The 22,913-nt window shown below is 36.1% G+C and overlaps 2 protein-coding genes across 4 annotated transcripts; both read left to right on the top strand.

The window, feature by feature from the left end:
• The first annotated feature begins 636 nt into the window (after window positions 1-636).
• LOC131593210 (putative disease resistance RPP13-like protein 1) lies at window positions 637-12,000 on the top strand. Of its 3 annotated transcripts, XR_009280781.1 has the most exons (3): window positions 637-4,830; window positions 10,493-10,599; window positions 11,036-12,000. XR_009280781.1 is itself a non-coding variant. In XM_058865485.1 (1 exon), exon 1 carries the CDS (start codon window positions 901-903, stop codon window positions 4,777-4,779), a length of 3,879 nt encoding a protein of 1,292 aa, XP_058721468.1. In that variant the 5' UTR covers window positions 637-900; the 3' UTR covers window positions 4,780-6,078. The 3 variants fall into 3 exon arrangements, 1 of the variants encoding a protein (XP_058721468.1); XR_009280780.1 differs by lacking the exons at window positions 10,493-10,599; window positions 11,036-12,000 and adding an exon at window positions 4,936-6,078; XM_058865485.1 differs by lacking the exons at window positions 10,493-10,599; window positions 11,036-12,000 and having other exon boundaries at window positions 637-6,078.
• A 4,802-nt stretch (window positions 12,001-16,802) lies between these two features.
• LOC131593209 (putative disease resistance RPP13-like protein 1) lies at window positions 16,803-21,643 on the top strand. The gene is made up of 2 exons (XM_058865484.1): window positions 16,803-20,858; window positions 21,176-21,643. The coding sequence occupies exon 1, from the start codon at window positions 16,923-16,925 to the stop codon at window positions 20,805-20,807; it is 3,885 nt and encodes a 1,294-aa protein (XP_058721467.1). The 5' UTR covers window positions 16,803-16,922; the 3' UTR covers window positions 20,808-20,858; window positions 21,176-21,643.
• The last annotated feature ends 1,270 nt before the right edge of the window (window positions 21,644-22,913 follow it).

The following is a 22,913-nucleotide window of genomic DNA, read 5'->3' as shown; positions in this document are numbered from 1 at the left end:
AACATGCTTATGAGCTGATATGCACTACTGAACATGTATGCCGTTATGGATTTGCCATATGGTGCATGAAGTCATTGCATGAGATTTTGGATGTATGGCCTTAAAACCATTAAACATGATGAATTGATGAAGATCGTGGCGAAGTGCAATGCTTGAAGGCATGAGGGGAAATAGGTTTTAAAAAAAAATGAAATATATCTTTTATCAATATCAATTATTTATATTTCACACATATATATATATATATATATATATATATATATATATATATATATATATATATATATATATATATAATTATTTTATGAGTAAATAAATTAAGACATTAACTTTTCCATTTCTTTTAGAGAAAAGCTATCTTTACACTTTATTTAACACCTACACCGTATAAAGCATATATCAAATGTACAAATTTTATTTTTTAAATAATTTAATCAATTTTGGTATATGTCCCGTAGATTTTTACTTTGTTTTTATGCATGGTGTACAATGGGGTGTAAGAAAGTGGTGTACAAATAGCACCCCTCTTTCTTTTATTATACACTACAAAAAAGAAATGATTGGACCTATATAATTTGTACATTCTACACTGTCCCTACACGTTTTTTCATTATATAAACTAAAGTAGAACCATATGCTTAAGAAAGAAGCATTCTAATATTTAAAACAACATAATTATTTCATTACAGCTAGTAGTAGTCTTTGCTTTCATGCTCACTTTTCACAATCACGTCCCACCATATTGTTATATGGACCATACATTGCACTAATATCAATTATTGGATCAATATTCCATATATACATTGCTTTACTATTATTACCACTGCGAACCATTCACACATCAGTCTTTACTATCTATTCACATAGATCTTCATTTCCTTCAAACTTTTGTTAATCAACATGGCTGCAACTATGATTGGAAGTGCTTTCCTCTCAGCAACTGTTCAAACCTTAGTTGAGAAACTTGCTTCAAAAGAGTTTCTTGATTACTTTAAAAACACCAAACTCGATGACTCACTCTTGGAACAGTTAAGAGCACCACTACTCACTCTTAATGTTGTGCTAGATGCTGCAGAGGAGAAGCAGATCAACACTCCTTCTGTCAAAGACTGGCTTGACGGCTTGAAAGATGCTGTCTACGACGCTGAAGATCTGCTCAACCAAATCAGCTATGACTCCCTTCGATGCAAGATGGAGAACACGCAACCTGCAAGCAAAACTAAACAGGTCTGGAACTTCTTTTTTTCTCCTGTAAATAACTATGAAGAGATCAATTCCCAAATGAAAAAAATATGCTTAAACCTGAAACATTTTGCTGAAAATAAAGATATCATTAGTTTGCAAACTAAAAGTGTCAGAGTTTCACATAGAACACCTTCCAGTCCTATGTTCGATGAATCTGTCATGGTTGGTAGGAAAGATGACCAAGAGAAAGTAACAAACATGTTGCTATCAGAAAGCAATACTAATATAGGCATAGTTGCAATTCTAGGCATGGGAGGTGTCGGAAAAACAACACTTGCACAACTTGCTTACAATGATGAAAATGTTCAAAAGCACTTTGATCTCACAGCATGGGCTTGTGTATCTGAAGATTTTGATATCCTTAGAGTAACCAAAACTCTCCTTGAATCTGTCACTAAAACACCATGGGAAACTAATAATCTTGATTTACTTCGAGTTGAGTTAAAGAAAAATTTAAGGGATAGGAGATTTTTCATTGTGTTGGATGACTTATGGAATGACAGTTGTTCTGATTGGGAAGATCTTGTATCTCCGTTGATTTATGGAAAAAATGGAAGCAGAGTGATCATCACCACACGCCACCAAAAAGTGGCAGATGCGGCACGCACATTTCCTATTTTCGAATTAGATCCTCTTTCAGTTGAAGACAGTTGGTCTTTACTCTCCAAACGTGCATTTGGAAGTGGAGACTTTTCTGAAACTCAAAAGCGAAATGTAGAAGCAATAGGAAGGAAGATTGCAAGAAAGTGTGGTGGATTGCCAATTGCTGCGAAATCACTTGGAGGACTATTGCGTTCGAAAGTAGATCCTGAAGAGTGGATTGAAGTTCTGAACAACGACATATGGAACTTAAAGGATGATAATATTCTGCCTGCATTGGGCTTGAGTTATCAATATCTTTCCTCTCAATTGAAAAGATGTTTTTCCTATTGCTCTATTTTTCCAAAGGACTATCCACTTGATAGGAAGCAATTGGTTTTGTTGTGGATGGCAGAAGGCTTCCTTGATCATTCTCAAGACAAAAAAACCATGGAAGAAGTAGGTGACGAATGTTTTACTGAATTGTTATCCAGATCATTGATTCAACAATTGCATAATGATTCTAGTGGACAGAAATTTGTCCTGCATGACCTTGTTAATGATTTAGCTACGGTCGTATCTGAAAAATGTTGTTACAGACTTGAATTTGGTGCTAAGAGCTCTGAAAATGTTCGCCACTTGTCATATAATAAAAAAACATATGACATTTTCAAGAAGTTTAAGACTTTTGACAAATTCAAATGCTTGAGAAGCTTCCTTGGCATTGACCATCGATGGGCATCAAATAATTTATCAAGAAAGGTGGTCGAAGATTTGCTACCCACATTTGGAAGGTTGCGTGTGTTATCGTTATCAAAATATAGAAACATCACCATGCTACCCATTACAATTGGCAATTTAGTGCAGTTGCGCTATCTAGATCTCTCTTACACGAATATCGCAAGCTTGCCTGGCACCATATGCAATCTCTATTACTTGCAAACCTTGATTTTATCTTGCTGCTCAAAACTCACAGAATTGCCTGAACATGTTGGAAAATTAAGTAATTTGCGTCATCTTTATATTGATAGGACAAGCATAACAGAGATGCCGAAGCAAATTGCTGAACTAGAAAACCTTCAAACTCTAACTGTTTTTGTAGTAGGCAAGAAAAATATTGGTTTAAGTGTTAGAGAGCTTGGGAAGTTTCCTAAGCTACGGGGAAAGTTACTCATCAAGAACCTGCAAAATGTCAATGATGTCATGGAGGTAAGTGGTACCAACTTGAAGAGCAAAGAACATATTGAGGAATTAACGCTAGAGTGGGGCAAGGAAACTGATGACACACTTAATGAAAAAAATGTGCTTGATATGTTAGAACCATCTTCAAACCTAGAGAAACTGAGCATTGTATCATATGGTGGGACAAGTTTTCCAAGTTGGTTTGGAGATCCTTCGTTTTCTAACATGGTGTCCCTCCGCATTAGTAATTGTGAGAATTGCATGACACTTCCATCACTAGGGCAGCTACCTTCTCTCAAGGACTTGCAAATTGATAGAATGACAATTTTGGAGACAATTGGGCAGCAGTTCTATGGCATGGCAGCGAGAGGTTCCCATTCTTTGTTCCAACCATTTCAATCCCTTGAGAATTTGGAATTTTTGAACATGGAAAATTGGAAGGAATGGTGTCCTTTTCTAGACAACATATTTCCTTTTCCTCATCTGAAAACTCTGAAGTTATTCAAGTGTCCCAAATTGAAAGGACATTTACCTAGTCATCTTCCTTCCTTAGAAGAGATTGAAATAAATGATTGTGATCATCTCTTGGCAACACCACCTACTCCACATTGGCTCTCCTCAATAAAAAAGATTCGTATTATGGTAGATTTACATTCAATAAGCAATACTGAAAGGAACCAATACTCATTGCTCGAGAGTGATTCTCCATGTCTGCTGCAAACAATATACATATGGAGCCGTCATATGCTAAAATCTGTACCTAAAATGATTATAAACAGCACCTGTCTTCGAGAATTGGATCTCAATCATATTAGTTCTCTCACTACGATTCCAACAAATGGTTTACCCACTTCTTTGCAATCACTTTGTATTCGAAATTGTGAGAACTTAACATTCCTTCCTCCTGAAATGTGGAGCAATTACACATCCCTTGTGACTCTTAAATTAGAAAACTGCAAAGCACTTACCTCCGTCCCATTGAATTGTTTTCCTGTGCTCCAAAAACTTTCCATCTCTAATTGCAACAGTTTGGAATCTATTTTTATTTCAGAAACTTTGCCTTGTAGCTCGTCAGCCCTCCAATATTTTGATGTCAGTTGTTGCAAGAAACTTAGATCACTACCTCAACGGATGGGCATCCTCACTGCTCTTGAAAGTATACATCTTTCCCATCTTCCAAATTTGAATTTATCATTATGTAAAGGAGTTTTCCTACCTCCCAATTTACAATCAATTCAGGTAGATTTTGTGAGAGTAACAAAGCCGGTAACAGAGTGGGGTCTCCAATGTCTCACTGCTCTTTCATCATTGCATATCAGAGGTGATGATATTGTGAACATATTGCTCAAAGAGCCGTTGTTGCCCATTTCCCTTGTGTCTCTATATATCCGTAATCTCTTTGAAATGAAATCCTTAGAAGGAAATGGACTTCGACACCTCTCCTCTCTAGAAATCCTTAATTTTTATGATTGTCCGGGGCTTGTGTCATTGCCAGAAAAAGCCTTTCCCTCCTCGCTGAAAAAACTTTCTTTCATCGATTGTTCAAGACTAGAGTCATTGCCAGAAAAAGCCTTTCCCTCCTCGCTAAAAACACTTTATTTCGAAGATTGTCCAAAACTAGAGTCATTGCCAGAAGACAGCCTCCCTTCCTCTTTACAGCATATGTTTATTTACAATTGTCCATTGTTAGAAGAAAGGTATAAAAGGAAGGAACATTGGTCCAAAATTGCTCACATCCCAGTCATAAGAATAAATGACCAAGTCACAATATGAGCCATGGACATTGAGAAATCAAGGAAATGAAGAATTCCAATCCTGTTTCAGGTATGAATGTTACTTTTTGTTTGTTTTATGTCACTGGACAAAAAGTTATTATTATTTAGTTATAAGGTGTATACTTGGGTTCATTAATATTGTCAAGTTTCACAGCAATCTGTTGATGGTGACGCCATGAATCCATGGTGAAAGCAATGAAGGTAGTGAAGTGCAACAGCAACAACAAGTTGGGGAAGAAACGCATAACAGAATTCTGTTATGGATAATATTCATATTCTTCTTCTTAGATTTTCCATATGTTACAATTGGTTTATATATCTTATCTACAAAAGATGACGTGGCAAATATGTACATAAGCTACTCTACAATACAACTAATATGTACAAATACAAGGAGTGAGGTATACTATACTAACAGCCCCCCTCAAGTTGGACTTTGGAGAGTGCAAAGGCCTAACTTGAGCAAAGAGTGTCTTAGAGCTGGAGAATGCAGAGGCTTGGTTAACATGTCTGCAAGTTGGTCACGAGTGGAAATAGGTAGCAAACGAATAAGTTTGGATTGAAGACGCTCTCGAACAACATGACAGTCCAACTCAATATGTTTGCTTCTTTCGTGAAATGTTGGATTATGAGCCAGATAGACGGCTGACTTGCTATCACAAAAGACATTAGCTGGCTGATGAAATTCGACAGTTAGGTCCTTAAAGAGATACTGCAGCCATTGGATTTCACAAGTAAGGGATGCCAAAGCCCTATATTCAGCCTCAGTGGATGATCTAGAAGCTGTATGCTGTTTCTTTGATTTCCAGCATAGAAGTGAAGAACCTAAGAGCACACAATAGCCAGTAATTGACTTTCTAGTGTCAGGGCATCTTGCCCAGTCAGAGTCAGAAAATCCAAGCAACTTCAGTTCACTTGAAACAGAGAAAAGAATCCCAGTGGTGGGAACAGACTTCAAGTACCTGAGAACACGAATGGCAGCTTGAAAATGTGGTTGTCTCGGCTGTGACATGAACTGACTAAGATGTTGTACTGCATAAGAAATGTCAGGCCTAGAATTTGTCAAGTAGATAAGTCTACCAATCAGTCTCCTAAAAGAAGAAGGATCTTCCAGCAAATCACCTTCATGAACTGACAATTTCAGAGTGGGATCAAATGGAACTGCTGAAGGTTTAGCTGCCAATACTCCAGCATCTTGTAACAATTCAAGAGTGTATTTTCTTTGGTTTAAGAAAATGCCTTCAGTAGACCTGGCAATTTCCAAACCCAAAAAATACCTGAGCTGGCCAAGATCCTTTATTTGGAACTGATTGTGTAATAAAGACTTAACTTGTTTGATCTCAGTCAATGAGTTACCTGCCAGCACAACATCATCAACATATACAAGGAGTGCAGTAAAATGAGCGGAATCAGTTTTAACATATAGTGAATAGTCTGCCTGGGATTGTCTATAGCCAAGAGAGATCAAGAAATGAGATAACTTTGAATACCACTGTCTGCTGGCCTGTTTTAGGCCATATAATGACTTTTGCAATTTGCAGACTTTGGAGGAGTCATAACCAGATAATCCAGGAGGAAGATGCATATAAACTTCTTCATTTAAATCCCCATGTAGGAAAGCATTGTTGACATCTAACTGTTCTAAATACCAACCTTTGATGGCTGCAATGGATAATAACACTCTAACAGTAGTGAGCTTAGCCACAGGGGAAAATGTATCAAAGTAATCAATGCCTTCTAGCTGAGTGTAGCCTTTGGCTACTAGTCTGGCCTTATATCTCTCAATAGACCCATCAGCTTTATGTTTGACTTTGTAAACCCAACGACAGCCAATAGGTATCTTACCAGGTGGCAAATCCACAACAGTCCATGTCTGATTTTCTGCAAGAGCCTTAAGTTCCATATCCATAGCTTTAATCCAACAGTTATGTTGTATGGCTTGTTTATATGTGGTTGGTTCAGTTGTGGAAGATATAGCACAACAAAAGGTTTTATAGGGCAAGGAACATTTATCATATGAGAGAAAAGATGATAAAGGATATGGGACATTAGGGGAAGATAAATGAGATGGAGGATTGGAATGTTTGGCAAGATAACAATGATATTCTGATAAGTAACTTGGAGGGTTTGAAACTCTAGTGGAATGTCTAATGGTAGGAATAAGGCTATTTTCTTGAGATGTAATATGAGGATTAACTGGACTATTATGAATAGAATAAGGAGAGTTGATGGGACTAGTGTTATCAGAAGAGCTAGGTTCAGAGGTCTGAAAATGACCCGAGGGCACAAGAGAAGTTAAAGGACTGACTGGATGTGCAGGGGTGACTGGCTGGGAAGGCAGAATAGATGCTCTCTCTGTCACTGAGTTGTCACTATCAGAGGGAGCAGGATTATTAAAAGAAAGCTGTGGAGCTGAGTTGTCATTTTCACTAGAGTTGTCATTTTCACTAATGCTAGGACTATGGCTAGTAGGCTGTGGTTGGTGTAGGCTATGGGAGGAAGTGGTGTCATCAAAAAACTGAGACATGTCAGTAGAATTAGGATTTTGATGTGGTAAAATATGATCTTCATATGTAGGAAATCGATTGAAATTAGGGGGGGAGGGAGGTTTGGCAGAAAAAGATGTAGATGTGACAGAATTAAAGGGATAAACATTTTCATAAAATATCACATGTCTTGAAACAAATATATTGTTGGATTGTAGATCATATAAGATATAGCCTTTAGTACCATCCTTAAAGCCTAAAAACACAGTTTTTCTAGCTTTTTGATCAAATTTTGTTTTGTGAGTGAGGTTAGACACAGCATAGCTCAAGCAACCAAAGACTTTAAGATGAATAAGAGTGGGAGGTTGTTGGTGTAACATCTCATAAGGGCTTTTGAGGTTGAGTAAAGGAGAGGGAAGTCTATTTATGAGGTGGACAGCATGTTGTATGCAGAAGTTCCACATGTTAAGAGGAATTTTTGAATGGAAATACAAGGATCTAGCAACATTTAGTATGTGCTGGTGCTTCCTTTCAACCACCCCATTCTGTTGGGGTGTATATGGACAAGACTTTTGATGTACTATGCCTTTGGATAAAAAAAATGTAGATAATGAAAGAAATTCTGTTCCATTATCAGACCTAAAACATTTTAAGGTTGTGTTGAACTGATTTTCAAGGTAGGCTATGAATTGAATTATACTTTGCTTTGTTTGGTCCTTGGTTTTTAAGAAAATGACCCAAGTAAACCTACTATGGTCATCCACAAGAGTTAGAAAGTATCTATGACCTAACATTGAAATGGTGGAGAAGGGCCCCCATAAATCAGCATGTAACAACTCAAAAGGAGAATTACTTATGGTATTACTATGAGGAAATGAAAGTTTTCTTTGTCTACTAAAATGACATGGATCACATGGAAATTTATTGCTATACTTTGAAGGAATAAAAGGAAACATTTTTGATACATTTTGTAATCCTATAGAAGAAAGATGTCCTAATCTTAAATGCCAAAGTAAAGAAGGGTCTTGTATGGAAGCATTACAAGCATGGCTAAGAGGAGAAGATTCAAGCACATATAGACCTCTGTGTAGTTTAGCTGAACCAATCGTTTCCTTGGAATGGTTCTGCAGAATTGTACATGAGTTATTAGTGAAATGTACAATACAGTCATTAGTTTGAACAAGTTTGGCAATAGAGATTAGATTGACATGGAAACTAGGAATGTATAAGACATTATGTAAAACTAGGGCAGAGGATATGTGAACAGTTCCAGAGATAGATGCAATAACATGTGATCCATTAGGTAGGTTAACATGAATAGGAACAATGGTTTTGTGTGAAGTGAAATTAGCAAGATCAAAGGATATGTGATCAGTGGCACCAGTATCAAAAATCCACAGAGATTTGTTCTTACCAGTTTCATGAGTGGAATGAGTGTTTAAGGCAAAGGGTGAAGTAGATACTGAATTGGCTTTGACACTAGGATTTGACTGTTGAATTAACTCCAGGATACTTTGATACTGCTCTTGAGTAAAACCAAAGTTGGATTGAGTGGATTGCTGCCCAGAAGATGCCTGACCTGTTTCAACAGATGCTACAGACTGAGAGGAAACATGAGAATTGGGAAATTTTCCCTTACCTTTGAAGCCAGTTGGATAGCCATGTTTGAGAAAACATGTCTCAACTGTGTGGTTGGTTCTCCCACAGTGAGTGCAGACTCTATTGTGACCTTTATTTCCTCCATAACCATTGCTTTTGCCTTTGTAGGAATTGCTGCCAGCCTTGGGATGATTACTACCTGATGCTGCATTCAAGTGGAGAGCTACTGACTCATCAGTTCCAGTACTGGCAGAAATGGTGGATTGAGAGCTATTGAGTTCTCGTTCCTGTTGAATTATCAGGGCAAAGGCTTGATCAATACTAGGTAAAGGTTGCATCATCATGATCTGAGTCTTGGCCTGTGAGAATTTCTCACTCAAACCTTTCAGAAATCTGATCACATAGTCTTGATCCCTATACATTCTAACAGAACCAAGGGCACCACATGAACAAGGAATAGCACATGAACATGTAGTGATTGGTCGATATGCTTCAAGTTCGTCCCACATGACCTTCATTTGAGTGAAATAGTTGGAAACATCAAGGTTTCCTTGGCGGAATTTGTACAAGTCTTCTTGTATATCAGAAATACGAAATATGTCACCTTGTGAAAATCTAGTTTGTAGATTTCTCCACACATCAACGGCTGTCTCAATCCAAAGAACAGATTTGACTATGGACTCAGAGATAGAGCGGTGAATCCATGCCAATACCATTGTGTTGCAACGGACCCAAGGAGCATAGAGAACATCCGATACAGGGGGCTTTGGGAGTGTACCATCAATAAATCTTTCCTTGTTCTTTGAGATCAATGCAATGTGCATTGATCGAGCCCATGTATGATAGTTCTTATCATCCAGAAGAGGAGTGACCAGAACAAGAGACGGATTCTCGTTGGGATGCAAGTAGTAAGGATTGGAGGAATTGGTGGAAAAATCCGTGAAACTCTGGTATGCCATCAAAAGAAAGAAAACACAACAATGGTGGAAACAAGATATCCGATTCACAAAAGAAAGAAGATTGCAGAGAAACGCAGAGAGCGTAGACGATCGAGAAAGATCCGATTTACAAAGTAAGGAAGATTGCAGAGGAACGCAGAGAGCGTAATTGATCGAGAAGAGAATGGAATAACGATTCGATCGAAAACAGTAAAATCCAAGAATCGATTGCAAAGAAAGAAAATTAAGAATCGAAGCAAGCGAAAAGGATTAAAAGCAATCAAGAAGGAAATCGGAAGAAACCTGAGAAAACGATGGCTACCAGAGCTTGTTAGGCTCTGATACCATGTTGATGGTGACGCCATGAATCCATGGTGAAAGCAATGAAGGTAGTGAAGTGCAACAGCAACAACAAGTTGGGGAAGAAACGCATAACAGAATTCTGTTATGGATAATATTCATATTCTTCTTCTTAGATTTTCCATATGTTACAATTGGTTTATATATCTTATCTACAAAAGATGACGTGGCAAATATGTACATAAGCTACTCTACAATACAACTAATATGTACAAATACAAGGAGTGAGGTATACTATACTAACACAATCAAATGAGATTTTTAATCAAACAGATTCTTAGTCTTTAACTAAAGCAAATTGTTCACTAGATTTGTCTGCCATTTCCAGAGTCCAGGTAGTTCGGTAATTCAATCGGGCGTGTTTGTTCTTGTGGCTGACATAGATTGCTAGAAGACTAAGATGAAAAGGAGAGTTGAATTTTGCTGCTTGAGAAGGTTATTGTCTGTTCTCTTCTCCAACACTGCTACCTATTGTGTATCTCTCAGTGTTTTTTTATTCTGTTGCACTTACATTTTCTGATGAATGCAGTGCTTAGTTTTATCTTAATGTATCACATAAATATTTAAGTGTTCTCTTTCTATATTAATCATGTGCAATATTAACCATGTGAACACATTAATGTGTTAGTATTATTGAATGTATGTTTTGAACTATTACTACAGAGTGTAGCTTTTAACATGACTACAGAATTATATACAAGTACAATACTCCTTGCTTGCTGTTACAAACTAATGATATTTTGTTTCTATTTCTGGAAATTCTCTGATTCATTACATCATTAAAGGAATTATCAACTTCCTTGCTTGTATCGTCAAAATCACTTTTTTTTAACTCACACAGTTTTTTTCTGCAATTCTTTGGATGCATTAGGTCTTACTTCATCCTCGGCAATAAGGCTTCCTTGAATTGCTTTCAAATGCTTTCTAGCCAAACTCAAACTCAAACCATGAGCTAGAGAAAGTATAGCTTGGCCAAAATGAGAAAGAGAAGAAGAAATGGTATTCAGGAGCTCCAACAAACTCATGGTATTGTTGGTATTGTTGACTCATTGGAATTGGATAATCACTGTCCACTAAAAGTTTTGTTGATGAAGGGCAAGAGACCAAAACAGCTTTGAGACCCATGACAAAGACAAAGATTCAGACTCTGACTCAGGTTTCTATTCCAGTGCTAATTGATCAATGAATGACTATAGAAATATGAGAGTGAAAAGCATGAAGTGATGTTGATTTGGTTGAGACTGACACTTGCGGTGATTCTTCTTCTTGATCAAGAGTTTTGTAAATTTTTGTTCACTACCATTGATAATTTTATGTTAGAACAGAAAGATGTTAAAAAGGTTTGTTTATTGAAGGATGTGTGTATGAGTTGGTTGTAGATTAAGGTTGTTTATACTAAGAACACGGTTACTTGATATAACATCATTTTCAAAATTTCACGTTCATTAATGATTCATTGGTTAAAAAGTTCTTACTAAGACTAGTATATTGGTCGCCTCGAAGAACAAACATCTACATCTCAATAGGCGCAGACATTTGATACATAAGTGAACATCGACATTCAGCGTGGAGCAACACTGTAAATTTCCAATAACCTAACTCCATTTTCAAACAACTCACTACTACGGTATCATGAAGACCAACCTAAACCTCTTTTGGTTCTACACTTCATAAAAATTTCAACTCACAATTAGCTCAACTTCTAGAGGTAGCACGTGAGTTCCAATAGCAAAATGTGAAACAACAACAACAACAACAAAATGTCCATAATCCAGAATGGTATGACATTTTCAAAAAGTTTAAGACTTTCTACAAATTTAAATGTTTGAGAACCATTTAACACCATTATTCATTTCTTTGATCTCGCCGAAGCTCGGTTTTTTTCTTCACTAACTTGTTACTGATTTTGAAATCAAGTGTGCCAACTAGATAACTTTCAAACCCACCAGCAGTTTTTATTAGTTCCATGTATGTCTTACTATGCAGTATGTGGCCACTCTACATTTAAATATTATAATCTGTGAATGATCTATTTGCGCAAAATGAAAGAAGCTCAAACCTATTGTTCTTATCCTAAGATAGGAAAAATGAAAGAAGCTCAGACCCATTGTTCTTATCCTAAGATAGGAAAGTTGATGTTACCGAACACCATAAATATTATCATCACAGTTCCTTTCATATTTGCACCAGCTGGAAATCGAACCCGGGTCTGTACCGTGGCAGGGTACTATTCTACCACTAGACCACTGGTGCTTGATGTTCTTGTCATTTACAAAAACTGGTTACCTCCTCATTCAATAAATTGTTTGTCATTTGAGGTTTTCTTTGGGGATTCCCATTTGTTCTATTTTTGGATCATGTTTACAGTTTTCAAATTATAAGGTGTGTGGTTCGTTGTATATAAACATAAACTCATTACCTTCTTCATTTAAAACATTAAAATTTGAGTCACTTGTATATAAACATAAACTCATTACAGTGTCACAGACTACAAATATGTACTATTAGCATCTAACAATTTAGGACAAAAATTCATGACTTTTACACAAAAAAGATACTGATATCAAACATAAAAAATTCACCGATTACATACTCTTCACTCTTGAGTCGGTTGTTGATGATGTTGAAGTGAAGTAGTTTTTCAATCCCAAAGTGAAACAATCTCTGCTGCTGAAAATTTGCTAATCTGAGAAATTGGAATTGCAGATGGTTTATCAAAGGCTTCAACATGTTGTTCAACTTATACACATTCTTGGTTTGAAAACTGTAAGTTGAGTTCAATTTGGAACTAGTGGCCCAAACCTAGAAAGCAATTGGGAGGAATATTGCAAAAAATTGTCCCACATTTCCAATAGGCCTTTTTAGTTCAAATATTTACTATTTGCAAACATTGATTTTGTGCGACTGCGGGAATATCGTTGAATTACTGATACATATTGGAAAGCTAATTAATTAACATCACCTTGATAATGGAGATGCCAATGCATATTGTTGGACTATAAAACTTTCAAATTCTACCTCTTTCTGCATTAGCTTCTATGCTGGGAAAAGCTTTCCAAGTTGGTTGGGACATTGTTTGTTTTCTAACATTACTTTCTCTCGAAGACATGCATATAAATGTTAAATAACAATTTCGCTCGTCTTAGAGTTCTATGGCATAACAGGTGCAGATACTATTTGGCTCATCCTTGAGAATCTATGATTCGGGAGTATAACGAATCGGAAGGAATGGCTTTCCTTTGGTGTATTGGCGTTGCTAGGAAGTGATTCTCCATGTCATGTGCAGTAAGTGGCCACTCTACATTTAAATATTATATTCGTACTTCCATTTTTTCTGTGTTTTCAAACCTAGAAGCATGGATTTGGAACTAGTGGCCCAAACCTAGAAGCATTTATCTGTTAATGATCTAATAAATTTAATGGACAAGAACAATAAATCTTGTGTTACCAGATTTTTCATATACAGTTAGTTACCTTGTTTTGCAGAAGCATATTACGGAGATACTTAATCAAATCTGTGCATATCAATCAGCAAAAGTAGACAATGTGAGAACTATCCTTCAATGAAACATTAATAAAAAGTTACTCTTCACCATTTGTGAATAATAAATACGGTGTAGGTGTAATTTTTTGGGTGTCAAAATAATAACGTTTCTTAGGCATGTGAATGAAATTCATAAAAATATTATTACTAATTCTATCCCTTCATATTCCATTCAAGGGAATGGTAAACATTGACAACTTTGATTCACCGATCACATGAGATGCATCAAGTTAAATGTTGTAGACAACTACTCATTCTTGACTCGATTCTGAGTCAAGCATTGGCTAGATTAATTGTACAATGCTTCAACGTTTTGTTCAACAGATAGACATTCTTGGTTTGCAAACTCTAAGTAGTAGAATGCATTCAAGTTCGATAATAAATCAATCTGTTATGGAGAGATTGAGTTCATAGCATGCATTTGGAACTAGAAGCTCATATTGAATTACTATACGTATTGGAAAGCTAATTAATTAACATCACCTTGATAGCAGCTATGAAGATAATGGATGTGCCGATGCAAATTGTTCTATAAAACTTTCACCATGGTAAAAAACTTTCAAACATTACTTTCAATAGCTTGATAGCAGCTATTGAAATGTAGTATTTAATTTGCGGTTGAAATTATCGATGTAATACCGATTTTAATCTATGAATGTTGTTTTTATCGTTGCAAATGTTGTTTTTCTGGTTTTCTGAATCTGACATATTCCGTAGATAGACATACGGAAGTGTTCCGTATATGCATCTACGGAAAGTTTTCACGCAAATGTAAAAAAAAGTGCTTCTGGAGGTACATCTACGGAAGCATAGGGGCACTATTGAAAGCACACATGGTGCCTAGAACCCCAAGGGGTGTAGTAAGAGATTCTCAAAAATTAAGGAGAACATATTGAAACTAAAAAAGTTTTTGAAACAAATAAAAATGAACAAAAGTGTTGATTCACCGATTACATAACAAGAGTATTGAAGATACGCTTCACTCTTCAGCTTCATTCTTCAGTCGATTGTTCATGATCTTGAAGTGAAGTAGTTTTTCAATGCCAAAGTGAAACAATCTCTGCTGCTGAAAATTTGCTAATCTGTTACAGTTCTGAGAAATGCAAGGTGGAATTGGAATTGCAAATGGTTTATCAAAGGCTTCAACATGTTGATCAACTTATACACATTCTTGGTTTGAAAACAGTAAGTGTCGTAGGGTTTATAGTAGAATGTGTTCAAGTTCAGTAATAAATCAATTTGTTATGAAGAGATTGAGTTCAATTTGGAACTAGTGGCCCAAACCTAGAGGCAATTGGGAGGAATATTGCAAAAAAGTGTGCCACATTTCCAATAGGCCTTTTGAGAAGCTACGATTTGGAAGGAATGTCTTAAAATTCTGATGCTGGATGGATGTCCTGATCATCTGCTCACAACAAAACCTACTCTGTAAATGCATTGCTAGAAAGTCATTCTCCATGTCTTCTTCTGCAGTATGTGGCCACTCTACATTTAAATATTATATTTTTACTTCCATTTTTTGTGTTTTAATAATGGACTTCTGAGCTGGTATAATCAGTCACTACGTGAAGAATCTTTCCCAACTCCAAAATTACAATCAATTTGTTTTAGATCGGTGTAAATAACAATGCACCCTATAACTGAATCTCGAATGTCGAAACACTTTGTTTTTACCATTGTCAAGTGCTCGAGTCCTTGGACGAGGCGACATTACCTTCTTCATAAACTCACAGCAGTGGGACAGACTACAAATATGTACTATTAGCATCTAACAATTTAGGACAGAAATTCACGACTTTTACACAAAAAAGATACTGATATCAAACATCAAAGGTAGATCTCTAGTTACTAATATCAATAGGTATGTCAAGGATAAGGCTCTCATGTAGCATGCACATATTTCATATCTATGACTGCAACAATTAGAAGCTGGAAGGTGCCTTTCACTACTAGTTAGTTTACAGTGCTGTTTTATCAAACAACAAATTATTATCTCTCTCACTCTGCCTTCGCATTCACTCGTCGTCATCGCACTGAAATAACTCAACAGTGCTGTCTCTCGACCTTTGTACAAATCATCTTCGCTCACCATTCCACCGTCCAGATCATGATTTTCTTTGTCATGTGCAATTTTGTGACTTTCTATTTAAGCATCCCTAAGCTTATTGAGGTATGTTTGCTTCTAATTTTAAATATTGACTAGATTATGTTCACGTGTCTAACTGTGTATTATAATTTCTCAAGCAGGTGTTTTAGGTGTATGTTGCGTCTGTCATAGATCCCTGAATCCTTTCATGATGATTATCTCATGGTTTGTAGTAATCATATTTCGATTTTTACAGGATTATGAATTTTCACTTTTACTTGTGACATTTACCAAATGTGGTGGTTGCAGTTTTTCTTACAGCGGCGGCAGCAACGTACCAGTGATTGATTTCGGGCAGGACGACTCGTCCCTTGGATCATTTCCGAATTATACAGTATGGTCATTTCACTTGAACTCTGGCTCATGATTAGCACTTGTTTCTGACTTATATGGTATTCAATGAATCAATATCCTCTCTTACTTAATCTTATCAATTTTGTTTATTATCTGTCATTCTCAAAATTAGTATTTAACACGTTTTGAGCAAAGACATAAATAAGAAAGTAATAAGTTTGTCTTGTTTTTAATCAGAGATGAAACTTGCTGTGAGGTATCCAATGCTTATTATAAGGCTCTTACTGATTGGTTATTAATTGCATTAAGTCAATGTTATCTTTTATATTGCTAACCTAACTCCACATTAAAAAAATATGTATTCCCTGGAATCAACATGGCTTGCATTTGGTCTTCTTGAGTCATCCAAGTAGTTTAATCAACATAATTCATTTGTCCATATTATAATCTGAATTATTACTGCAACTTGTTTTCATGCTATTCCAACTGTCTCATTAGAAATGTTTTTTTATTTGTCCTGCTCATTTACCATATTATTTTTATAATCACACTAATATCAATTTTCCATCAATACCTCTTACAATCTTATCGTGAGCTTTGCTTGCCAGCTTTATAATTTTGTTTTTTATTATTAATTTTCATTCCCATCTTAATCTCTCTTTACTATATACATTGCCAACAACTTAAAAAAAGGTGCTATCCATTCACACACGAAACTTTGCTCTCTTCTTGTAGCTAACAGATCTTCACTTCCTTCAAACTTTTGCATCCAACATGGTTGCAACTATGATTGGAAGTGCTTTCCTCTCTGCAACAGTTCAGACTTTAGTTGAGAAACTTGCTTCCAAAGAGTTTCGTGATTACATCACAAACACCAAGCTCAATGTCTCATTCTTAAAACAGTTAAGGCTAACACTACTCACTCTTCAACCTCTCCTAGATGCTGCGGAGGAGAAGCAGATCAACACTCCTTCTGTCAAAGACTGGCTTGATGGCTTGAAAGATGCTGTCTACGATGCTGAAGATCTGCTCAACCAAATCAGCTATGATTCCCTTCGATGCCAGATGGAGAACACGCAACCTGCAATCAAAACTAAGCAGGTCTGGAACTTCCTTTCTTCTCCTTTTAAAAATATCTATGGAGAGATCAATTCCCAAATGAAAGATATGTGTGAAATCCTCAAACTTTTTGCTGAAAATAAAGATATACTTAGTTTGCAAACTAAAAGTGTCAGAGTTTCTCATAGAACACCTTCAAATCCTATGTTCGATGAATCTGTCATGGTTGGTAGGAAAGATGACCAAGAGAAAGTAATGAACATGTTGCTATCAGAAAGCAATACTAATATGGGGGTAGTTGCAATTGTAGGCATGGGAGGTATTGGAAAAACAACACTTGCACAACGTGCTTACAATGATGAAGAAGTTCAAAAGCACTTTGATGTCACAGCATGGGCTTGTGTATCAGAAGATTTTGATGTTTTTAGAGTAACCAAAACTCTCCTTGAATCTGTCACTAAAATACCATGCGAAACCGACAATCTTGACTTACTTCGAGTTGAGTTAAAAAAAATTTTAAGTGACAAGAGGTTTTTCATTGTGTTAGATGACTTATGGAATGATAGCTATTCTGATTGGGGTGAACTTGTATCTCCGTTGATTTATGGAAAAAATGGAAGCAGAGTGATCATCACAACACGTCACAGAAAAGTGGCAGATGTTGCACGCACGTTTCCTATTTTTGAATTAAATCCTTTTTCAGATGAAGACAGTTGGTCTTTACTCTCCAAACATGCATTTGGAAGTGGAGACTTTTCTGAAACTAAACGCCGAGACCTAGAAGCAATTGGAAGGAAGATTGCAAGAAAGTGTGGTGGATTGCCAATTGCTGTGAAATCACTTGGGGGACTATTGCGTTCGAAAGTACATGCTGAAGAGTGGATTGAAGTTCTGAACAATGACATATGGAACTTACAGAATGATAATATTCTGCCTGCCTTGCGCCTGAGTTATCAATATCTTTCTTCTCAATTGAAAAGATGTTTTTCTTATTGCTCTATTTTTCCAAAGGACTATCCACTTGATAGGAAGAAATTGGTTTTGTTGTGGCTGGCAGAAGGCTTCCTTGATAATTCCCAAGTCGACAAAACCATGGAAGAAGTAGGTGATTGGTGTTTTACTGAATTGTTATCCAGATCATTGATTCAACAATTGCATGATGATTCTCGTCGGCAAACTTTTGTCTTGCATGACCTTGTTAATGATTTAGCTACTGCTGTATCTGGTAAAACTTGTTATAGATTTGAATATGGCACTAAGAGCTATGAAAATGTGCGCCACTTGTCATATAATCCAGAATTTTATGACATTTTCAAGAAGTTTAAGACTTTCTACAAATTCAAATGCTTAAGAAGCTTCCTAGCCATTGGCTCTGCTGGATGGCCAGGGAATTGTTTATCTAGGAAGGTGGTCGAAGATTTGCTACCCACATTTGGAAGTTTGCGTGTGTTATCATTATCAAAATATAGCAACATCACCACGCTTCCCGATACAATTGGGAATTTAGTGCAGTTGCGCTATCTAGATCTCTCTCAGTCTAAATTCACAAGCCTGCCTGACACCATTTGCAGCCTCTACTACTTGCAAACTTTGATTTTATCTATGTGCTCAAATCTCACAGAATTGCCAGAGCATGTTGGAAAATTAATTCATTTGCGTCATCTATATCTTGATGGGACAAGCATAATAGAGATGCCAAAGCAACTCGCGGAACTAGAAAACCTTCAAACTCTAACTGTTTTTATAGTAGGAAAGAAAAATATTGGTTTAAGTGTTAGAGAGCTTGGGAAGTTTCCTAAACTAAGGGGAAAATTGTTCATCCGAAACCTGCAAAATGTCAATGATGTCATGGAGGTAAGTGATACCAACTTGAAGAACAAAGAACATATTGAGGAATTGAAGCTACAGTGGGGCATGGAAACTAATGACACATTTAATGAAAAAAATGTGCTTGATATGTTAGAACCATCTACAAACCTAGAGAAACTAAGCATTGTATCATATGGCGGGACAAGTTTTCCAAGTTGGTTTGGAGATCCTTCGTTTTCTAACATGGTGTCCCTCCACATTATTAATTGTGAGAATTGCGTGACACTTCCACCACTAGGGCAGCTACCTTCTCTCAAGGACTTGAAGATTTTTGGAATGACAATTTTGGAGACAATTGGGCAGCAGTTCTATGGCATGGCAGCAGGAGGTTCCAATTCTTCGTTCCAACCATTTCAATCCCTTGAGAAGTTAGACTTTACGTGCATGAGAAGTTGGAAGGAGTGGTGTCCTTTTCCAGACAACATGTTTCCTTTTCCTCGTCTGAAAACTTTGAGGTTAGCATTGTGTCCCAAATTGAAAGGATATTTACCTAGTCATCTTCCTTCCTTAGAAGAGATTGAAATATATGGTTGTGATCATCTCTTGGCAACACCACCTACTCAACATTGGCTCTCCTCAATAAAAAAGATTCGTATTATTGTATATTCAGATTCAATAAGCAATACGGAAGGGACCCAATACTTGTTGCTCGAGAGTGATTCTCCATGTCTACTGCAAACAATAGACATATCGTGCCGTCATATGCTAAAATCTGTACCTAAAATGATTATAAACAGCACCTCTCTTCGAAACATGACTCTCAATGGTATTAGTTCTCTCACTACGATTCCAACAAATGGTTTACCCACTTCGTTGCAATCACTTCGTATTAATAAATGTGAGAATTTAACATTCTTTCCTCCTGAAATGTGGAGCAATTACACATCCCTTGTGACTCTTGATTTAGACGACTGCAATGCACTTACCTCCGTCCCATTGAATTGTTTTCCAATGCTCCAAAAGTTTTCCATCTCTGATTGCAAGAGTTTGGAATCTATTTTTATTTCAGAAACTTTGCCTAGTAGCTCGTCAGCCCTCAAATCTTTTGATGTCGGTTCTTGCGAGGAACTTAGAACACTACCTCAACGGATGGGCACCCTCACCGCTCTTGAAAGTATAAATCTTTTGGATCTTCCAAATTTGAATTTATCATTATGTGAAGGAGTTTTCCTACCTCCCAATTTACAATCAATTGTTGTTAAATCTGTGAGAGTAACAAAGCCAGTAGCAGAGTGGGGTCTCCAAGGCCTTACTTCTGTTTCATCATTGCATATCGGAGGTGATGATATTGTGAACATGATGCTCAAAGAGCCGTTGTTGCCCATTTCTCTTGTGTCTCTACAAATCAGTAATCTCTCTGAAATGAAATCCTTAGAAGGAAATGGACTTCGACACCTCTCTTCTCTAGAAACCCTTTATTTTGATGGCTGTCCAGGGCTTGTGTCATTGCCAGAAAAAACCTTTCCCTCCTCGCTGAACACACTTTATTTCTGCAATTGTCCAAAACTAGAGTCATTGCCAGAAAAAGCCTTTCCCTCCTTGCTGAAAACACTTCATTTCAGGAATTGTCCACGACTAGAGTCATTGCCAGAAGACAGCCTCCCTACGTCTTTTGAGCGGCTGATCATTGAAGATTGCCCATTGTTAGAAGAAAGATATAAAAGGAAGGAACATTGGTCCAAAATTGCTCACATCCCAGTCATAAAAATAAATGACCAACTCACAATATGAGTCATGACCATTGAGAAGCCAAGAGAATGAAGAATTCCCATCATGTTTCAGGTATGAGTGTTACTATATTTTTGATTGTTTTATGTCACTGGACAAAAAATATTATTATTTTTATTATTATTATTATTAATATTATTATTATTATTATTATTATTATTATTATTATTATTATTATTATTATTATTATTATTATTATTATTATTATTATTATTATTATTATTATTATTATTTAGTTATAAGGTATATACTTGTGTTCATTAATATTTTCAAGTTCCCCAACAATCAAATGAGATTCTTAATTTTTCATGCAATGGGTTTTAATCGAACAGATCCGCAAATTATTAACTAGATTTGTCTGCCATTTCCAGAGTCCAAGTAATTCGGCAATTCAATTGGGTGTGTTTGTTCTTGTGGCTGACATAGATTGCTAGAAGACTGATATGAAAAGGGGAGCTGAATTCGTCTCATTGATTTGGAAATCATTGGTCTGCTCGACGAAGAACAAACGTCTACATCGTAATAGGCTCAGTGTTTGTTAGATTGTGAACGGAGATGGAAGACCAGAAAGCTCATAATATTTCAACTTAACTAAGTAGATCCTACTTGAATACTAGTTTGATTGTTCAAATCACGCTTACTTATAAACAACGAGATCAAGTGCTTCATAGTGGTTTGGATGTATGTTTTTTCCAAGTGTATTTGGTGGATAGTTGTTATCCAATGTGAAATAAGATGGCAACAATCAAATTTATATTATAGCACATGTCATTGATAATGGGAAGAGGTTGTTTGTAACACTTACATAAAGACTGTGACTATATCCAATATGACTGAAATTTTATTAGCGATGTGAAAAAGGTATTTTTTTTTTAATCATTACACGACCATTTTGATATAAATTTAATTTGTAAATTGTTAATTTTACTTTTTTATATTAAAATTGATATCTGCCATACAAAAGGTTATGCCAGGAGGGACAATAATATAGCTACTATGTCATGCATTTTTCCTGTGAATTTTACCAATTTTGTTATGCTACTTTTTTACGTCAAAATATACATTAAACAAAGTATAAATCATATTAACCAAATTTTTATATACTATACCAAAGTTGTTTTAAAAAAATTATAAAAAAGTTAAAATAAAAAAATTACTCTTCACAGTTTGTTAACAATAAATACGGTGTAGGTGTAATTTTGGATGTCAAAATAACATTAACTTTCATTCACCGATCACATGAGATTTGCTCCACATAATCGGTTACAGTTGTGAGAAATGCAAATTGGAATTGAAGATGGTTTATTATAGGCTTCGACGTTTTGTTCGACAAATAGACATTCTTGGTTTGAAAACTGTAAGTGGTAGGGTTATAGTAGAATGCATTCCAGTTCAGTAACTGAAACAGCATATATGGAACATACCACATTGGAAAGATAACTAATTAACATCACCTTGGTGGCCTAAACCTAGAACCATTTATCAGTTAATGATCTAATAAATTTACTGGACAAGAACAATAAATCTTGTGTTACCAGATTTTTCATACGCAGTTACCTTGTTTTGCAGAAACTTAAAGCTGAGGCACTTAACGAGATCAGTTCAGATCAATCAACAAAAGTAGCCAATGTGAGAATTATCCTTCAATGAAACACTATAAGTTGAGGTACTTAAACTTTTCATTTGCTTCAATTACGGTTGCTTTTCAAGAAAAATTATCCTTCAACGAAACATTATCAGTATCCCATATACATTTCTATTTTGTGTAGCATGCCTCTTTATGAGATTTCATGTTCCCTAGCAATCTGATTTTTGTATGCTCTTAACCTTGCCTTTTCAATAACTGTTAAGGTAAGTTGCATGTACTGTTCATTTTTATTCTTTTGTTGTTAAGAGAGACTAACTGTTAAGGCCTGCATTGCTTATCATATCTCTTATAGAAGCAGCAGGAGCTGTTTGACTGAAGCCAGAAACATCCACGATGAAAATAAATTAAAGTGATTGTGTACAGAATCTCAATTTTGCAGCTGCTAGAAAAATGTAAGGTCTGTTTATGTTTGGTGGTCTTTCACGAAACCAGTAGTGGATTGATCCAGCAGTGAGGCTGAA

This window comes from Vicia villosa, linkage group LG3 (assembly GCF_029867415.1).
Source record: "Vicia villosa cultivar HV-30 ecotype Madison, WI linkage group LG3, Vvil1.0, whole genome shotgun sequence".
NCBI classification, from domain to species: Eukaryota; Viridiplantae; Streptophyta; class Magnoliopsida; order Fabales; family Fabaceae; genus Vicia; species Vicia villosa.
The sequence above is the reverse complement of the archived record's forward strand: the minus strand, read 5'-3'. Positions and strand labels throughout refer to the sequence as shown.

Bases quoted from the DNA above. Each gene is read 5' to 3' on its own strand.
- LOC131593210 (XM_058865485.1), top strand. From the start codon at position 901: ATGGCTGCAACTATGATTGGAAGTGCTTTCCTCTCAGCAACTGTTCAA.
- LOC131593209 (XM_058865484.1), top strand. From the start codon at position 16,923: ATGGTTGCAACTATGATTGGAAGTGCTTTCCTCTCTGCAACAGTTCAG.